The sequence below is a fragment of the Eurypyga helias genome, unplaced genomic scaffold, assembly GCF_000690775.1.
Source record: "Eurypyga helias isolate BGI_N326 unplaced genomic scaffold, ASM69077v1 scaffold26773, whole genome shotgun sequence".
NCBI lineage: Eukaryota > Metazoa > Chordata > Aves > Eurypygiformes > Eurypygidae > Eurypyga > Eurypyga helias.
Genome location: NW_010243477.1, coordinates 12,223 through 28,650, shown reverse-complemented (window position 1 = coordinate 28,650; position 16,428 = coordinate 12,223). Strand labels below are relative to the sequence as shown.

Here is a 16,428-nt window from a genome sequence, read left to right as displayed (position 1 = left end):
CCCAACCCCCGAGGATGCTTGGGGAGGTGCGGGGGCCGGGACAGAGGGTGCTGCAGCCGCCCGGGCACCGCTCCTCCGCGCTGCAGCCCCTTTCCCGGGGATGGAAACGGGAATAGCTACTAGCACCTGTCTGCTCGGGGGCCCTGCAGCGTCTCCCTCGGCACAGGGAAAGGAAAAGCCCTCTGGAGCTGTTATCCCCGTTACCTGCAGCCAACAGGACTCTGGGGCAGGGGCACGCACAGGCTGGGGGGGTGAGAGCGGACAGAAGAGCAGGGAGAGAAAAGGAGACTAGGGAATAGCTCAGTCTTCTGGCAGAGCTGACAACACCAAATCTTAAAAAAAAAAATTATGACATGGTCTCAAAACTAAGTTCTGTTCTGTTTTTTCGCTGCCTTCAGGTCCTCTTTTCAGCTTCCTTTCCCAGGCAGAGCAACACCTCCTTTGTCAAAAAAAACCCACCAACCCCAGCTGAGGCTGGTACAGGACAGCGTCAGTCTGACAGCACAGGGTTCCGGGAGGAAAGAGGACAAAACGAAGCAGCAAATGCTGCAGTTTGACCAGCCTCACTTTGGGGAACACGTTCCCACAACACCCTGTCTCCAGCACTGCTTTCCTCCACGGGTCTCTGCCAGGGACCAGGGCTGGTGGCTCTCGATGGGTTCCTGCATAGCACATGGCTTGCGAAGGCAGCAGATGAGCAGAACGGCGGAAAGCAGCACACAGCACTAGAGACAGCAAGCCATCCCTGCATAGGTCAGTTATAAACCTCCCCGCCTTGATTTTACTGCCTTTGGTAAAGCTGGGTAAATATTTCTGGGACAGGCAGCTCCTTGTCTGGCTTTAATTACCTGGGCAAATTTTCCTAAGGATTATATTGACCTCAAATATGTCAACATTTATTGAGGCCGTGTTCCTGAGGCTTTTCCCATTAGATACTAATGGATTCTGGCTAATAGTCAAGCCGGATTGACCACTGGAGGGTGCCCTGGCCAGCTCCGGGATACCACAAGTACCTGGGGAGAGGGCTGGAGAGGGTTACACCAGCTTTATGGAGCCAAATATAAAAATCATCATGGCCCCACTCCAAAGAGATCAGGGAACACGCTTGAGCAATTACATTCCTAACTATCTGCTTCTCTGGGCATGATTCACGCCAAGTCGCGGCTGTATTGATGTGTGAGACTTCAAGCAAAGGTTGCTTTTGCTTGGGGCTGTTCCCTCCCTGCGGGAAAGAGGAGTCCAGCACACCTCTACAGGGCTTCCATCTGACAGGGCCCAGGCAGTGCTCAGCGCAGTGGTCACTGCTGCGCCGGAAAACCACATCACGCCGGTTGTTTTGAAATCACTTCCCTTCAGCCCGACAGCCGAGAGCTGCGTCCGGGCGCCTGCGCGCCTCTGATGGGTGGTTGTGGGTGGGTGCGTTCTCTTGGTCCCTTGCTGGTGATGCCAGCCAAGGCTGGGCATGTACGGTGCCCCCCTTCCCTTCTGCGTGCCCCACACAGCCTGACAGCCGGCTGCCAGGCCTGCGCACACATTCTCACCCCTCTGCCTGCTCTGTGTGGCTGGGCAGGGATTTCAGACACGCGTGTATCGGTGCGCACAATGTGCACGCCAGCTTCTGTGCCTGCACGTCTGCGCGGCAGAACAACCCCCACCGCTGTCGCTGGCCCAGGCTCCCTCGGCTCTCCACACCCAGCCTGCCGCCCTGCCAGCTCCTCAGGCAGGGCTACTTGCTGGGCATCCCCGGGTTGCCCCAGCCCTGCAGCTTCCCCCACACCAGCTCCCTGCTCCTGCTGCCTTCCCCACTCAACAAGATCCACATCCTGCTGAGAAACTGCGGTGCACCCAGGAATCACCTGCTCGCTCCCAGGTATTTGGGGTTAATCACATCCTGAGCAGAAACAACAGTTTAAAATCCTATCCCTTCTATTTTATAAAGAAGATCCAAACCCAGCTGCAGCCCCCAGGGGAAACCTCCTGCTCAGCACTGAGTAGGGGGGTGAGCCAGAGCAGGAAGGAAGGAAGACACTGGGCTCGTTACAGGCTGTGACCTGGGAGAGTCACCCTGCCTACCATGTCCCCCATTTCCCCACAGCTGAGCTGCATCCGTGCTGGGGCTGCTCTGGGACTGCCGTTCCGGGATGAGATCCATCCTACCTGATCAGAGCCGTATCCCACAGTTCTGCAGCTAAACGTGACCCGTTCAGTGCTGAGGGGCAGGGCTGGCTTCGGACCATCCCGACGCTGCACTGGGCACAGGGTACATTCTATCCTCACCTCTGTCATGGGAACGAGATGCTCGGCTGCTGCAAGGTGAAGGCAGACTTTGGGCCAGATAACCTGCCTATCTCAGCAGATAGCTGAGATTACAGCAGGGCACAGCTTGAAGGCATCTTGAGGGAGTGAGGTCTGCGCTAGCAGTCAGGATGGGTGCTGGCAGGACAGCCATCCTGGCAGAGGCACAGCAGCTCCACATCTCTGGGTGTCTCTACTTGGGGAAGAATTGGCCTTTTCCTCCACGTGCTGGGAGGCCCACTGCCTCCCCTTTCTCCCCCACAAGTCCAGGGTGTGATCACCCATTGCTGAGAGGGAGCACCAGTATCACTTGGCAGGAGAACGCCTCTGAAGAGCAAAGGGAAAGGGAAGGTGTGAAGCAGCAGCAGAAGACAAACGTAACAGGTGAGTCTGGGGTCTTGTCTCAGGAATGTGCCTCTCCTGTCCCTCCCCAGCAAGGGCAGGCATCATGGGGCTGTGGAAGCGGTAGTTAGGAGCACCAGGGGGAAGGATTGCACTGGGGCCCCATGGGATGCCTGGCTGCGGCTTTCACATCTGCCGCAGCCCTGCTCACCCTGTGCCAGCACAGCAGCACAGTTACACCTGATGAGAACCAAGAGGCAGGGGGGTCCAGGGCTCTGCCCGAAGCACCCTGCACCCCACTGCACCCTCCAGCCCAGCAGGATCCGGAGGGGAGGCCAAAGAGAGTGGCTCTGCCAGGTGCCAGCCTCTCCTACATGCCTCTGAAAGTGCAAGCATGTGCTAGGAAGAGTCTGGGGTTTTGGAAAGGGTCCCCAGGCCTCTGTGCACTGTGGCTACTGCCCCACCCTCACTGCAAAATCCCAGCCGTCAGTCCCAAATGAGCACGCAGCTCTCCAGGGCAGCCACTTCAAGTAAAACCAGCTACACCTTGTCTCTGTGTCTGACAGGTGTCTGCATAAATACTGCCCTGGTACTGGCGTTTGAGCCAGAGGTGTGTATCAGCCAAGGCTTCCTGGGGCGAACATCCCACGGCAGGCTTCCCCTGGGCCATTTGCCGGCCCTTGGTGTCTCTGGGCCAAGCCTGTTTAAAGAGCTGCTCTTGACTCTGTCCCTTCCTTCTTCCCTCTGGCTGCAGAAAGCCAAGCTGAAGAGAGGTACGGGAAAGCAGCACCAGAAGCTGTCATGCCGAAAGAGCACTTGGGTAAGATCGGGAGGAGCCAGGAGCTGGAGCAAGCAAGGGATGCCCACTGTCCGGCAGGTACTTCCTAGGGACAAGTCCTTGCTGGCAGCAAGTTGCCAGAGGATGGCATATGGCCTCCCTCGTGGGCTCCAGCCCCAGGGGCTGCCTGGGCTGTCCCTAGTGCCCGCTGTGTGCGCGCAGCAGCTGCTTCCAGAGGCCAGCAATACTGCAGAGATGGCCAAGAGCAGCCATACGAAAAGCAAACGGTGGTAGGGATGCTGCAGTGGGGCACTCCCCTGCAAATGCTTCCCCAGCGTAGTGCTGGGCTGAAATGAAGGGGAGGTGTCTTGCTAGGAGATTCACTCTGGTTCAGGCAAGGCTTGGGGCCAGGAATTTGGGGGGAAGCGTCCACATCCCCCTGGCTATGGGAGCAGAAAAAAGCTAGGAAGAAGTCACTGCTGGGCCAAGGCACCGAGGAGGTACTGGGCAGGGAATAGCCACCCAGTATGGTTTGGATGGTGCCCTTGGACACCTGTGTTCAGACCAGGGTCGTGGTGTGGGTCACCTGCCAGGAAGCGTGTCGTCCCCATGGCAGTCCTCTGTGTCTCGGGCTTGCAGTTTCCTGGAGGGACACGACCTGGCAGGCAAAAGAAGGGCTCCAGCGGAGGCTGTGAGACCTGGAGAAGGCGTTGGACCAGGCACGGGAAGACAAGCAAGACATTCATGACGGTGAGGGCAGAGGTGAGAGGGGGAATGCAAGGACAGATGCAGGGATCCCACACCTTGATGCTACTGGGGGAAGCAAGCCAAGCTTACCCCACCTCTCCCTTTGGTCTCACCGCTCAGCCCCAGTCCACGCTGTTTGCTAGCCCTGCTCCCTCCCATACTGTCAGCATGCAAAGGCTCTGGACACGCACTCGTTTCAGCACAGGCAGAGGGAGACCACTGAGACAGAGACTTCCCTGCCTGCAATAGTCACTGCCTTGCTGTTTCTGTTAGTGCTCAAGAAGGGGCCGATTTTAGCAGAGGTAAAACCTCAGCCAGAGGTTTGCGGTCTTTGCCACATGCAAAACTCCGTGCTCATTTTCACTCTCCCACGCTCAGCAGAGAGGTAAAACTTTCCCTCCAGGCTCCCTCCTGCCCCCCCCTTACCCGGAATTGTCACAGCTCTGCCAGGCACAGGAACTGCCTGCTTGTTCTCCCTACAGTCACCACGTTTGCCCCCTTTTTCCCTCTCTGGCTCCCAGAAATGACCCGCCAATACCAGGAGCTGCAGAAGCAGACAGCAGCCCACAGCCATGCCTCTCCCTCCCTGGTGGGGTGGGGATGGGGTTCACTCCAGGGCAGCAAAGTGCCCCTGGGGGGAGTGAGGGGAGGTAGGAGTCATTCACCATGTGCTGCCAGCACAGCAGCAGCTGATGGCAGAGCCTGACCCAGTGCACCCCGACCTAGGGAGATGCTGGCTGCAAAGGGAGTGCTGTGATCCCATCCCTGTCTCCGAGCCCTCTGCCACCCTGGGAATGAGAAAGATGGGGCAGAGGGTGTGCCACACACTGCCCACACCCTCCCATGCACTGGTCACGCAGTGCCAGGCTCCTGTGTCCGTGTCCTCAGTGTCCCCCGCCTCTGTCCCCACATCCCACACCTACCAGGCTCCAGGAGGGCCAGCAGAACCAGGAGACGGTCACCTAGGCACTAGCAGAGAGGGACAGGAGCATTGCCCAGCTGCAGGGCAGGCTCGATGCCATGGAGAGGGAGTATGAGAAGATCTTCCATGTGAGTGGGGATGTGGCTGTGGGTGGTTCCCTCTGGCAGCATGGTCCTGGCATCTCACCATCCTCTTTCCCACCAGGGTAGCCTGGACCTTGTTCTAGACAAGACGGCAGAGGCCAGCCAGCACTGGGAAGAAGTAGGAACAACCATCGCTGTTATAAGAGCTAACTTTTTGTGGTTTTGCAGATGGAAAATTCCAGTCCTAGAAAGGCCTCAGTTTCATCATATGTTTGTATGAACTGTTTTTCTTAACTATCCTGAGAAAGGACTAATTGGTAAGGTCAAATAAAAAAAAAAGGAATATCACCCCTCAGCAGAATGAAAACGTCGAAAAGTAACGGGTTGGGAACAAGATAAAGAATTGCAGAATAAGATATAACAAAGACATACTGAAGCGTTAAAAAGGGAACAACGGGAACGGTCACGCGTCTTCCTTAAAAATATTTAAAAGCTGTACAAAGACATAGAAACATGTGTTGGGTGGGCTGCGAGCCTGGAGTACTCGGCCAGTGAGAAACAGGGGAGGGGGCTGAATGCGTCAGGAACTAGGGTAGGTATTTAAGATGCTCTGCTGCTGTGAAGCGTGCTCTCCTCTCTCTCTCCTGCGAGGAGGGGGATCACCTGCCACTGCAATCGTGAATAAAATGCTGCTTCACTGAGATCCTGCCTGAGACAAAGTTATTGGCCTGTGAGCGTTTCTCACGATGTGGAGCCCAAGGAGTGCCTACAGGAGTTTGGCCTCAGCTCCCTGGAGATATAGCACCCTGGGGCTCCTGGGACAAGACAGGCTCTCTGCCCCTTCCTCCCTGTCAGCACGCTTGGAGAGCTTCCCATATCTGCCGCCCAACACCCCAGCTGCCCCGGGCTTGGAGGGAGAAGGTGCGTCCTGTCTGGCCCTGGAATGCCGTCACAGTCCGCGCCGTAACATCACCCACGTGAACAGCAGTGTGGATTTGTCCTTTAATCACACCCCACATGGGTGAGGCAGGAACAGTGCTGTGATGCGGGGTGGACACTCACTGCCCGCAGGTTCACAGGGAGGAGGAGAGGAGGAGCACAAGAGGGATGTCCATGCAGGGGCAGACCTGAGCCAACAGACTGAGAGGTGGGGGGTTCCTCCAGCACCCCATCGGCCTCCACTGCTCTCTTTTCCCTTCATACTGGCCTGAAGGCCAGTCCTGGGCTGAGCCAAGCCTCATGCTCTCCAGTCCCCTGGGTCATGGCATAGAGGGCAGTGCGTCAGCGATCCTGGGAGCTCCCAGAGCCTGGAGCTGGGAAAGGACTTCCATGAAATGTCCCAAGATATTCCTGGGGGCAGCTGGGCAGGCAAAGTCTGTCTTCAGGTTACAAGAATCCACTGCCATGGTTAATAAAAGCTTGAAGCCAGCCTCGGCCAGTGGAGAGGAGTCTCTGGGAGGTGTGATGCTGTGAGCCCTGTCGCAGACAAGGAGACAGAGCAGCAGTGCTGCGACAGCCATACTGAGCAGCACGGTGTGCTCCCGGCGAGCTGGGCAGAGGGAACCAACAGGCTGGACATGGCCTGGATCAAGGCACTGTGTGGGGAGCGTGGTCGGAGGCAAGGTGCTCCCGGGCTGCTAGAATGTCTGGTGCAGTCTCCTCTGCTCCTCCTGGCGTGGGATCTGCAGGGACACAGCGTGGGGCACTGTGGGCAGCACACATCCACCCACCTCACCACACTCCACCCTTGCCTCGTGGATGGGTTGGAGGGATCTTTTCACCTGGTCCCTGTGGCCAGGGGACCACGCAGTCCCCACCTGCCTGCCTCATGGGTGCCAAGGAAATATTAGGACAGGCAGGGCAGGAGGGTGCCAGGACTCAGAGCAGTGCTGGGCTGTGAGCAGCACTGCCGTGAGGGTCTGGTAAAAGAGGTTACCTGTGTGAACCCTATACTGTTGGCAGCAGCCACCAGCCAGGACCCAGGTCCCTTTGGTCCCACCTCAACATGACAGAGTCCAGGGGAGGCACTGGGAGAGGGCAGGGAGGGCGTGCAGGAGCCTGAGACAGGGTCAGTGTTCTCAAAGAACAGCAGAGGGGACAGCCCGATCTGGAAGAACAGAAGAGGGAGAGCCATAGAGCTCCTGGTGCTCCACAGCAAGCCAGGTCCCCTGGAGAGGACCTCACAGTGCAGACCTGGGAGGACAACACCCATCCCATCATCCAGTCTTGCAGGACCCCATGACCCGGGGGTGGGACCACGCTGGTTCCCCAAAACCTACCGACTGGTAGAACTCATCGCCAGCAGGGTCGATGACCAGCAGCGTCACCTGGTCATCACGGGCACGGATCCTGAGCACCGTCTGGTGGTGGTCCAGCCCCTCGATGCTCTCACCATTCACAGCCAGGAGACGGTCCCCTTCCCTCATCCCTGCCTGCTCGGCTGGCAGTCCTGCATCCACTTCCCACAGGAATTGGCCTGCCTCAGTGGGACAGAGGGAGAAAGGGGAGATGCTCACAGAGGCATTCAGCCAGAGGGGAGCTGGCAACACTGACCCCCAAGTGCTGGTGGGCACAGGGCTTGCATCTATTCCCAACCCTCAGACATGCCTTGCTCAGGCACAGACTGCCCCCCTCAGCCCACTCACCTATGGCCCCCGAGCTGCAGTCATCCTCCTTGAGCAGAAACCCATAACCAGCTGGACCCTTCACCATGTGCAGCTCCCGGACCTTGAAGGGGAGCCAGGAGGTGTCCGCCAAGGCGGCCGTGACCCGCAGGCCCCGCAGGCCGTACAACTCCTCCACGGCACTGGATGCCACCAACAGCGTCCCCTTGCTACCGCTCTGCTTAAGCTGGATGGGAAAAGCAGGGTGCTCAGCGACATTGCCAGCCCCGGTCCCCCACCCAACAGCGCCAGGACCACCCACCTTTCGGGCAAGCTGTGCGTGCGAGTAGCTCCTCACGCTGGCCCCGTTCATCTCCAGCAGCCAGGAACCCGGCGGTACCCCCGCTCTCTCCGCCGGCCCGTCCTGCCGCACCGACAGCTGGAAGGTGCCCTTCACACCTACCGGGAGGAGCCCTTCACACCTACCAGGAGGAGAGGCAGTCTGGGGTGAGCAGGGCGCTGCGTCGGGGAGGCTGGCGGCACCAGCATCCCTCTGCCCGCTTTACCTTCCGGACCCGACACACTGAAGCCAAAACCACTTTTGTCCCGCATAACGTGGCAGAGGCGTGGGCGGATGTCGGCCGGCAGCATCTGGGACAGGTCCCTGCCCAGGGTTTTGGCTGCTTCGTAGGAGTCACCATCCAGCACTGCCAGCAGGACCTGGTTCCCGCTGCCCTTGATCTTCTGCACCACCTGGAAGGGCCCAGGCTGTGAAGCCCACGCAGGGTGCTCCTCCAACCACAGTCTGTGGGATCAGGGCCCTCGGGGGGTGCAGTGGGGTCCCGCAACCTCCGTGCTCCTGGCTGGGGAGGACCTGGGCATTCCCACAGCCCCAGGGTGCTCCCAGCTTACCCTGTGGTGGTCCATATCATCCACGAAGTGGCCGTTGACCTGGAGGAGCCGGTCCCCGTCCTGCAGCCCCCTGCGCTGGGCCAGCCCCCCCAGCTCAACCTGCCGGATGATGTGGCCTCGGCAGCCCAGCTCCTCATGGAGGCAGAAGCCGAAGCTCTCCGTGCTGCCCTTGCTCAGGAGATAGAAGCGTGGTTCCCCCACACCCTTGCCATCTGCATGGGGGCACAGCCTGTCAGCAGAGCGCTGCAGGGATTCTAACACGTGTTCTCTACCCCAGCCCAGGCTGGGATCTCCCCCATCCCTCCTGCCTTACGTGTCCATCTCCCTGCAATTCCCAACCACAGGAGAGCCCAGGACCCCAGCAATACCCAGCTGCCAGAGCCCATGCTGACACAGGGATGCCCTGGGGAGGTGACAGTATTTACCCATGTCCTCAGCCAATGACAAGGCAGGGTTGTCGATTCCATCTTTGGGGTTAAATTCGAATTTTCTGAAATTATAAAGGGCAGGAGAGGCCATGTTAGTGCAGCACCACAGCCATCCCCCTACCCTCCCCAGCCCTACCATGGGGAGCCCCATTCCTCCCAGAAAGGGCCAACTAGAGCCGCAGTTCCAGTGCCTCCTCTTCCTCGGGGAAAGCCAGGAGGTGATCTCCTTCTTGGACTGTCCCTCACATCTCTCCTAAGCTAACAACGCAGGGAAGACCCTCCTGGGGCAGAAAGCTGGAATTGGCAGCCATGACCAACACCAACTCAACTAAGGATGTGCCACAGCCTGCTTGTGGGGTCATGAGCCTCAGGAAGGCCCTGGCCAGGGGAGAGCTCAGCACTTACATGATGGATTTCTTGTCACCCTCGAGCCCTGCAGAGGGAGAGAAGAGGTCAGTGCAGGAGGCAGCAGGCCAGGAGCAGACCCCATATGCTCCTGAGCACTCAGCACTTGTCCATTTGCAGGCTGAGCATGTCACACCAGGTGAGATGGCTTTCCTGAGTCCACGCAGCACCCCTCAGCCACTCTGCCCCCCTGTCAGAGCCATTGCCCACCCCACCAGCGTCCTCTTGCATTTCAAAGCAGCAGGATACTCAAAGCAGCTATTGAGTGAGGGATGAGAAGGGTCACCAGGGTGACAGAGAGCTGGCTGCAGCCAGGAGATGGAGCCGTGGGTCTTCCCGTTCCCCATAAAACCCCTCCCCACTCTTCCAACACAAGGACCCCCAAACCCAAGGAGAGGAGATTCCTGCCAAGCACCCCCACAACGCCCATCTGCATTTTCCTGGATGCCTCCAGCTCCTTTCCATGGCCTGCCTGGGCTCTGACATTTCCTTATGCCATGCAGAAGCAGAGCCTGGAAACATGCGTGGGGAAGGGTCTCCGCAAGACAAAGCCCCACTGCCCTAGCACATACCTTTTGTTTGCTTCATGGCTGCAGGGAATGCAAGAAGGAGCAAGGTACACGGTGAAGTGGCAGGGAAGCCAGTGTCCCCGCCTCCTCCAAGACGCCCCAGGTTTAATGGTTAAACAGCCCCAACATCTCCCCTGCCCTCCCAGTCCCAGGGCACTGCCAGCCCTTGCCCAGTAGAGCTGGGAGCAGGGACCAGCCGCCTGTGACACCCAGCTTGGGAACAGATCCTGGTGTCCCAGCTGCCCGCAAAGGCAGTCCACGATGGGGAAGACCGATTGGTTTGGCATGGGCTGGAGCAGGAGTGGGCTGCCCCATCCCAGCCCCACGAGACGGGGAAGGGCCAGACCCCTCCACTCCAACTGCTGGAATGATGGCCTTCGCATTCCTCCCCCCTGGAAGGGCCCAGAGAGATCGAGTTTTGGCACTACTGTGCTTCAGTGGAAACAAAGTGGTGAGCTTTAATGCTACCAAACTTTTACAAACAAGCCTGAGTCCTGCCCTGGGCCAGCAGCGGCTGGAATGCAGGGGCTGGGTCTCTACAAGCCCAGAAGAATGAGTCCCATTTGCTCCTGGCCTGTTCTCCCACACTTCAGCCTTGCCCACAGATGAGGGCTGAGCCCCACGTACCCAGCACCTTTGACAGCCGTGGTAGCACCCAACTACTAGGGATGTCCACGGGGATAAGGGCGCAGGGGATGTGCTGCCGGGGCATGGTCCAGTGTTTCCCCCGAAGCAGTACTGCTCCCTCCCTGGCCGGGGGATGGACAGCAGGTTAGAGGTTCCCATGCTGCAGTTTCCCCAGCATCTTCTTGACCTCACTCTCCACTCGTAGGAACTTGGCTTTCCTCCAGGGGTTGGCAGTCTGTCTCCGGCTGCTCTCCAGGTCCTGCAGGATGAGGGCAAGGTGCTGCCGAACGCGCTCGCGGTCCCAGAAAGGTAGGTTCCTCTGCACCACGTTCAGGATATGGGACCAGTAATCGGACACATCGGTGCCTGCTGTAAGGAAGACCAGTGCCCTGACGCCATCCCGGTCCATGCGCAGGCTGTGAAGTGCCCGCTTGCCGTCCTCACTGATGTCGTTGAAGTACAGACTGCAGGTTGACAGAAAAGGGGTGAGAGACACTGTGAGGGCAGGATGCAGAGACAGACAGGGGCTCCCCGCTCACTGCCATGGGGAGGTACACTGGGTCAGAGGCATCGCCTGCAAGAGGGAAGAGAAGGGGCAGAGCAAACTCACTGCACTTTGTCCAGCGTCGCGTGATTTTTGGCCACCTCCACCACACGCAGGGCACCTGTGTCCGTCAGGGAGTTGTAGCCCAGGTTGAGCTCCTGGAGGTGCTGGTTCTCGGTCAGGTGCTGAGCAATGACCTCGGCGCCCCGGTCCCCCAGCGCGGTGTGCAGCAGGGACAAATGGGTCAGTGAGCGGTTGCCTGCCAGTGCCTCGGCCAGGTAGTGTGCCCCCTGCTCCCCCACGGGGTTATTTGCCAACCTGTGGACACAGGAGCTCAAGGCAATGCCGAGGCTGGGCAGGGGGCCCAGGGCCAGGGCACATGGGGGGCAGCAGAGACAGTTTCATGCAAGGACAGAGGCAGCACTCACCGCAGGTTGCTCACCACACACTTGTCATGCAGGAGCAGGTCACGGATTTCCTTGCAGGCGTCAGAGCCCAGGCTGTTGAGCTGCAGACTAAGGCACAGTGAGACGTGAGGGTGGCAGGACAGAGACGGCTGTTATGTGTGGGGCTGGAAACCCTGCTCTCTCCATTTTCCCTCACCCTTCCCATCACCATCCTACTTGGCCTTCCCCAACAAGGCTTCCTCTCCAACAGGGAGCACACAGGAACTGCACCAGAGCCTGGGTGGCATCCGCCAGCAGAAGCAAGGGAGGGGAAGGGGGTGCAGGGTCAGCAGGGGGTAGGTGAAGACGTGAGGAGGGATCAGGACCCCACGAAGCCCTCCTGAGCATCTGGAGGGAGGAAGTGCTGCACAGCCCTGCTGCAAAGAGTCCATCTCTGCTGAGCACGGCTTGCCACCCCCTGGGCGACAGGAGGACTGCAGTTCCACAAATGGACTGGAGCAGAACCCACCCCTTTGCACAGCCCAGACTCCCACCCTTGGGCTGCGTATTTCCTCCCAGTTAGTAGTAGCAGAGCTGGCTACACGGGGATGCTGGGTGGCCCCGGGGGCCTAGCAATGGGAGGGAACTGGGTCTGCCAGGGGAGCTGGCAGCCCTGCCTGTGGGAGCAGAGGGCTGCGCAAAGAGTCCTATGGACTGCAAATCCCAGCATGCAGTGTCCTAGCAAGGCTCCTCAGGGAGCGTTGCATGCTGGAAGCTGTAGTTCCCTAGGTCTGCACTGAGTATAAACAAGAGCATGCCTGCCCTTCCCTATTTTTGCCATGCTTGGGCTCCTAGTGTATCCCTGTGATGGGAAGAGGTGAGGGAGAGCCCAGGTCTTGAGCACTGCCCAAGGGCAGAGGGTGGTACTCACTGGAGAGCTTTGCATCGCAGCAGGACAGGGAAGAGAATCCTCAAGCTGCTCGTGTCAAGGTTGCAGGAGGTCAGGTTCAGCTCCTCCACCTCATGGCATGTGGTGCCCATGACAGATGCCAGGACAGAGCACTTGAGAGGGGTCATCTTGACAGAGGAGAGGTTGACAGTCCGGAGGGAGCGGATGGCCTCAGCTGTGAAGCGCTCATTCTGGAACTCATGCAGGAAGAAGAGGTAGTCCATCAGCTCGGAGGGGGGTAGCCCCTTGCGGCTATTCCTGATGACAGTCTTCTTCATGGCCTTGGCGATCTCAAAGGCTGCCAGGTTCTTGATGGAGCAGCCCAGCTGCTCAAGGATGGCACGGTTACGGCGGGACAGTATCCCACCCATGAAGATGGGGAAGAGCTCAAAGACCTCATCATCAGGGGTCTCATCAGGGTGGCGCATGGGGCCCTCCATGCCCAGGATGCTGGAATTGATCTGATCCAAGACATCATCGTTGTAGTAGTCCTCCTCTTTGAACAGCTCCTCTGCCATGGTGTGGGCAATGGCATCCCGGTCCTTACCGCTCAGCCGGGAGAAATAGCGAGGGAAGATTTTGAGCAGGTTGAAGAGCACTGGCAGGAAACGCAAGGGCAGTACCTTGGAGATGATATTCACCACGACGACGACATCTTCACTCACCTTCCCAATGACCTCAGATAGTTCCTTCCCCACCCTCTGTGCCAGGGTCTTCTTCTCACCCAGCACCACATACAGGGCTGCCAGGTACTCCTGCATAGCAGGGATGGTGAAGACAAAGGTGTGCTCTTTGCCTGGCTGCACACACGGAGTGAGGAAGAAGCGGAAGACATCACTGCGGAAGACCTCTAGGAGGTTGAGCTCGCTTTCAGTCTTCATCTCCACCTCAAAGCACTGCTGCAAGTCATCCTCTGAGAAGCAGGTCTTGCGGGACATCACCCCTTCGTAGGCCAGCTTGCCCACCGTCTTGGCCACGTACTTCATCATGGAGATGTTGGTGGGGTCAGTGCTGTCCAGCACCTCCCCGCTGAAGTTGAGCCTCAGGAAGCTGGTGTAGATGCCAGTCAGGGTCTGGCTGGGAGGCACGGTTCTGGTGAAGTAGAGGAAATGCAGCGTGGTGCACACAAGCCAGCAGTAAGAGGGCAAGAAGCAAGCAGCAGCTATTTGGTTGTGGCGCTCCAAGTTCCTTGACAACATCTCCACCAAGTTCTCCTGCTCACCTGAGCTGCTACGTGCACTGTCCTCTCCGCCGCAGCCGGGCTGGCTGAGACGCATCTGGAAGTACAGCTTCTGCAGGTTGGTGTCGGAGAAGCCACAGATCTCGGCATAGCGACCCACATACTTGCCAGGGATACGGCGCACTGCCGACGGGCGCATGGTGACAATGATGCTGGCCTGGAAGCAGAGGGCTGGGTGAGTTTGGAGGTGAAGCCACTCTGTGGCTCTGACCTAAGCTCAGCAGGGTCCCCAGGGATGTAACCTACATATAGGTGCTTGAGGATCACACCATCCAGGGCCTGGGGTTCAAGAAGCTGCTGCCCAGGGGGCATTGGGTCAAATCTGGCCCAGGCAGAGGGGACAGAATCTGCCCATCCCCTACTAGACATATATCAAGACTGGAAGACCAGAGCCCAGCAGATTGCCTTCTTTGCCTTACCAGGCCTCCCCAAAGACCCCAGAGGCAAGTAACAGTGACATGAGGCCACCTTGGTGAGTCCCCACAGGAATGGAGGCTGCCTGTTCGCTCACAGCCAAGCTGAACTACAAGCAGCACAATGGCCAGGCCTGCAATGCCCCAGGGCTCACCCCCAACCATTCTCCAGCCTGAAGGAGCTGGAGTGAGACACTGACCTCTGGTAGGAGGTATTTTCGCAGCAAGTTGACCACGATGGCAGAAGGAGGCACAGGCTCACTGGGGTCACAGCACAGCTCCGTGCCAGCCAGACGGAAGTCCAAGTTGAGGCGCTCCAGGCCATTGAGGATGAAAAGCACCTTGAGGTTGGAAGCACCCAACGTTGGCACCACGTCCCGGAGGTGCTGATACTTCTTGGTTACGAGGCGCCGCAGGGAGATGGGGGCATGACTATGGGACAGGTCCTCACAGGAGAAGGGGATGACCAGTTCAAAGCGGGGTAGGAGACCATGGCACCAGTCCACCACCATCTTCTTGATGAGGGTGCTCTTCCCCGTGCCCACCGTGCCATACAGCACCACGTTCTTCACCTGCCGCCCACAGGCATCCACATCAAAAAGGTTCTGAAGGCTGATAACGCGGCTGCAGGGCTGCTGGAGCTGGTTCTGTATCGTTAGGTCAGGTGAGGGCTTCAGGATCTCCTCCAGGGAGCTCTCCCGGATCACTGGGTCCACGTGGACCGCATCCAACGAGAAGGAAGGGCCAAACTGCCTCTCTTCATTGGGCTGGTGACTGAACCACGCAGACAAACTCTTCTTGTGTTTCTTGATGGCATCTGGGAAGAGGAAGGCGCTTGACAAGACAAGGGCTTCTCACTGGCAGGGAACTGGAGAAGTTGCCTGCCCCAAGCCACTGCAGTGAGGTGGCTGCAGAGAGGAGGACAGAACCCAGTTCTTGCTAACCCTCACACCGCCCAGGACAGCAGCTGACCCCAACCCTCTGTGCCGGACCCTCCATCCTTTTCAGCACTGGGCTGCAAGCTTACCAGAAGAGGCCACGTTCCTCAGGTGAGACAGACCATGTCGAGAGGGGCTGCGCTGGACAGAGTGCTCCTGGGACCCTGCCTGGTAGCAGGCACAGCCCCTGCAAGAGGAAGGAGAGTGTCACAAGGGCAGGGGCCAACAGCTCCAAGCCCTGTCTGGGGAAGGGTGGGCAGATCACAGGAGAGTGTTGTGGGAAGTGCTGCATAGATCCATCTCACCCCTTCCTTCCCCACACCAAGGGAGAGCATAAGGCCAGGGCAAGGGCATGGCTAGGAACTGAAGGCAGGTCAGCAAGCCATGTGCCCTGCATCCCCAGCAAACCCGTGGTGAGGCAGAAAAGTTGGGATGAATCCAGAGCAAGCAAGGGAGTTGGGTCTGGGTTGTTTTTTAGGACCCTTGACGGTCCAAGGCAACCAGCTCAGCAACCCAGGTCTCGTGGCAAACAGCCACAGGTCCCAGTGAGTCAGGCGCCAGCTGTGTGGCACTGTACCTGGCAAGGGAGATGCCACTTGTGCGAAGGATCTTCCTGAGGAAGGAGCTGCCTGCAGTGCCTGGAAGGGAAGAAAAATGCACATGGTCAGGGATGGCCTTCTCCGGCTCAGAGCTAACACCATCGAGATCACTGGCTTCATGTCTTGCTGAGGTGACTCACAGACTGCACAGGCTCTGCTGTGGAGATGGACATCCCATCTGGGGAGGGATGTCCATCAATGACAGCGCTTCCCTGGGGGCAGGACAGATTCAGGGTCACAGTCCCACAAGCACAGAGCCCAGCTCACCTGGCACTGAAGCAGCACACACATAAACACTCCGGGTCCCTCTGCTCCCTGGCAGGGATCGACAAAGCTGGGTCCAGCTGCTCTGGCGTTGCATGGCCCGTGACATCCTCTGCCTGAAAGAGAAGGGACAACCCCTGAGGGAAGCTGGATGCTTGGACCAGCCCAGCTTTGCACCCTGAGGCTGTACATACGCCCACACCAGCCTGGGGATACATGGGTTGGGACTGACCTGCTGGGGAGCAGTGGCAGGCCGGCTGGCAGGATGGCTGGAGCCAAGGTGAGCTAGCATCCCACCTCAGACTCCCCATGCAGCACCCTTCACAGAACTACCTGGGCATTGCCAGGGGTTTGAAGCTAGGAGGGCAGCAAAGCTGGGCCCGG

General features: G+C 58.7%; 3 protein-coding genes across 3 annotated transcripts; 1 reads left to right on the top strand and 2 right to left on the bottom strand.

The window, feature by feature from the left end:
* Window positions 1–3,203: 3,203 nt before the first annotated feature.
* CCDC153 (coiled-coil domain containing 153) lies at window positions 3,204–5,447 on the top strand (the record flags this gene model as incomplete). The annotated part of the gene is given in 5 exon segments (XM_010149441.1): window positions 3,204–3,410; window positions 4,055–4,165; window positions 4,684–4,788; window positions 5,082–5,212; window positions 5,289–5,447. Coding segments are annotated over 5 exon segments (713 nt in total), but the record flags the coding sequence as incomplete, so codon positions are not given.
* A 1,357-nt stretch (window positions 5,448–6,804) lies between these two features.
* PDZD3 (PDZ domain containing 3) lies at window positions 6,805–9,537 on the bottom strand. Its single transcript, XM_010149440.1, has 9 exons — window positions 9,516–9,537; window positions 9,108–9,172; window positions 8,683–8,894; window positions 8,346–8,523; window positions 8,093–8,229; window positions 7,820–8,017; window positions 7,447–7,647; window positions 7,104–7,274; window positions 6,805–6,849 (listed from the first exon to the last, which is right to left on the bottom strand). The coding sequence occupies exons 2-9, from the start codon at window positions 9,109–9,111 to the stop codon at window positions 6,805–6,807; spliced, it is 1,146 nt and encodes a 381-aa protein (XP_010147742.1). The 5' UTR covers window positions 9,112–9,172; window positions 9,516–9,537.
* A 1,313-nt stretch (window positions 9,538–10,850) lies between these two features.
* On the bottom strand, window positions 10,851–16,153 carry NLRX1 (NLR family member X1). The gene is made up of 8 exons (XM_010149438.1): window positions 16,048–16,153; window positions 15,759–15,819; window positions 15,271–15,368; window positions 14,444–15,060; window positions 12,573–13,987; window positions 11,684–11,770; window positions 11,322–11,573; window positions 10,851–11,175 (listed from the first exon to the last, which is right to left on the bottom strand). Exons 1-8 carry the CDS (start codon window positions 16,151–16,153, stop codon window positions 10,857–10,859), a joined length of 2,955 nt encoding a protein of 984 aa, XP_010147740.1. The 3' UTR covers window positions 10,851–10,856.
* Window positions 16,154–16,428: the final 275 nt, after the last annotated feature.

Coding starts and splice junctions, on each gene's coding strand:
- PDZD3 (XM_010149440.1), bottom strand. Junction 8,230..8,345: donor TTTTGGCTTCAGTGTGTCGG/GTCCGGAAGGTA, acceptor TCCTCCCGGTAG/GTGTGAAGGGCACCTTCCAG. Junction 7,275..7,446: donor GCGATGAGTTCTACCAGTCG/GTAGGTTTTGGG, acceptor CTGTTCTTCCAG/ATCGGGCTGTCCCCTCTGCT.
- NLRX1 (XM_010149438.1), bottom strand. CDS start 16,153: ATGTCACGGGCCATGCAACGCCAGAGCAGCTGGACCCAGCTTTGTCGA. Junction 15,820..16,047: donor GTGTGCTGCTTCAGTGCCAG/GTGAGCTGGGCT, acceptor CTTCCCTTCCAG/GCACTGCAGGCAGCTCCTTC. Junction 11,176..11,321: donor GCGACGCTGGACAAAGTGCA/GTGAGTTTGCTC, acceptor GTCAACCTGCAG/TCTGTACTTCAACGACATCA.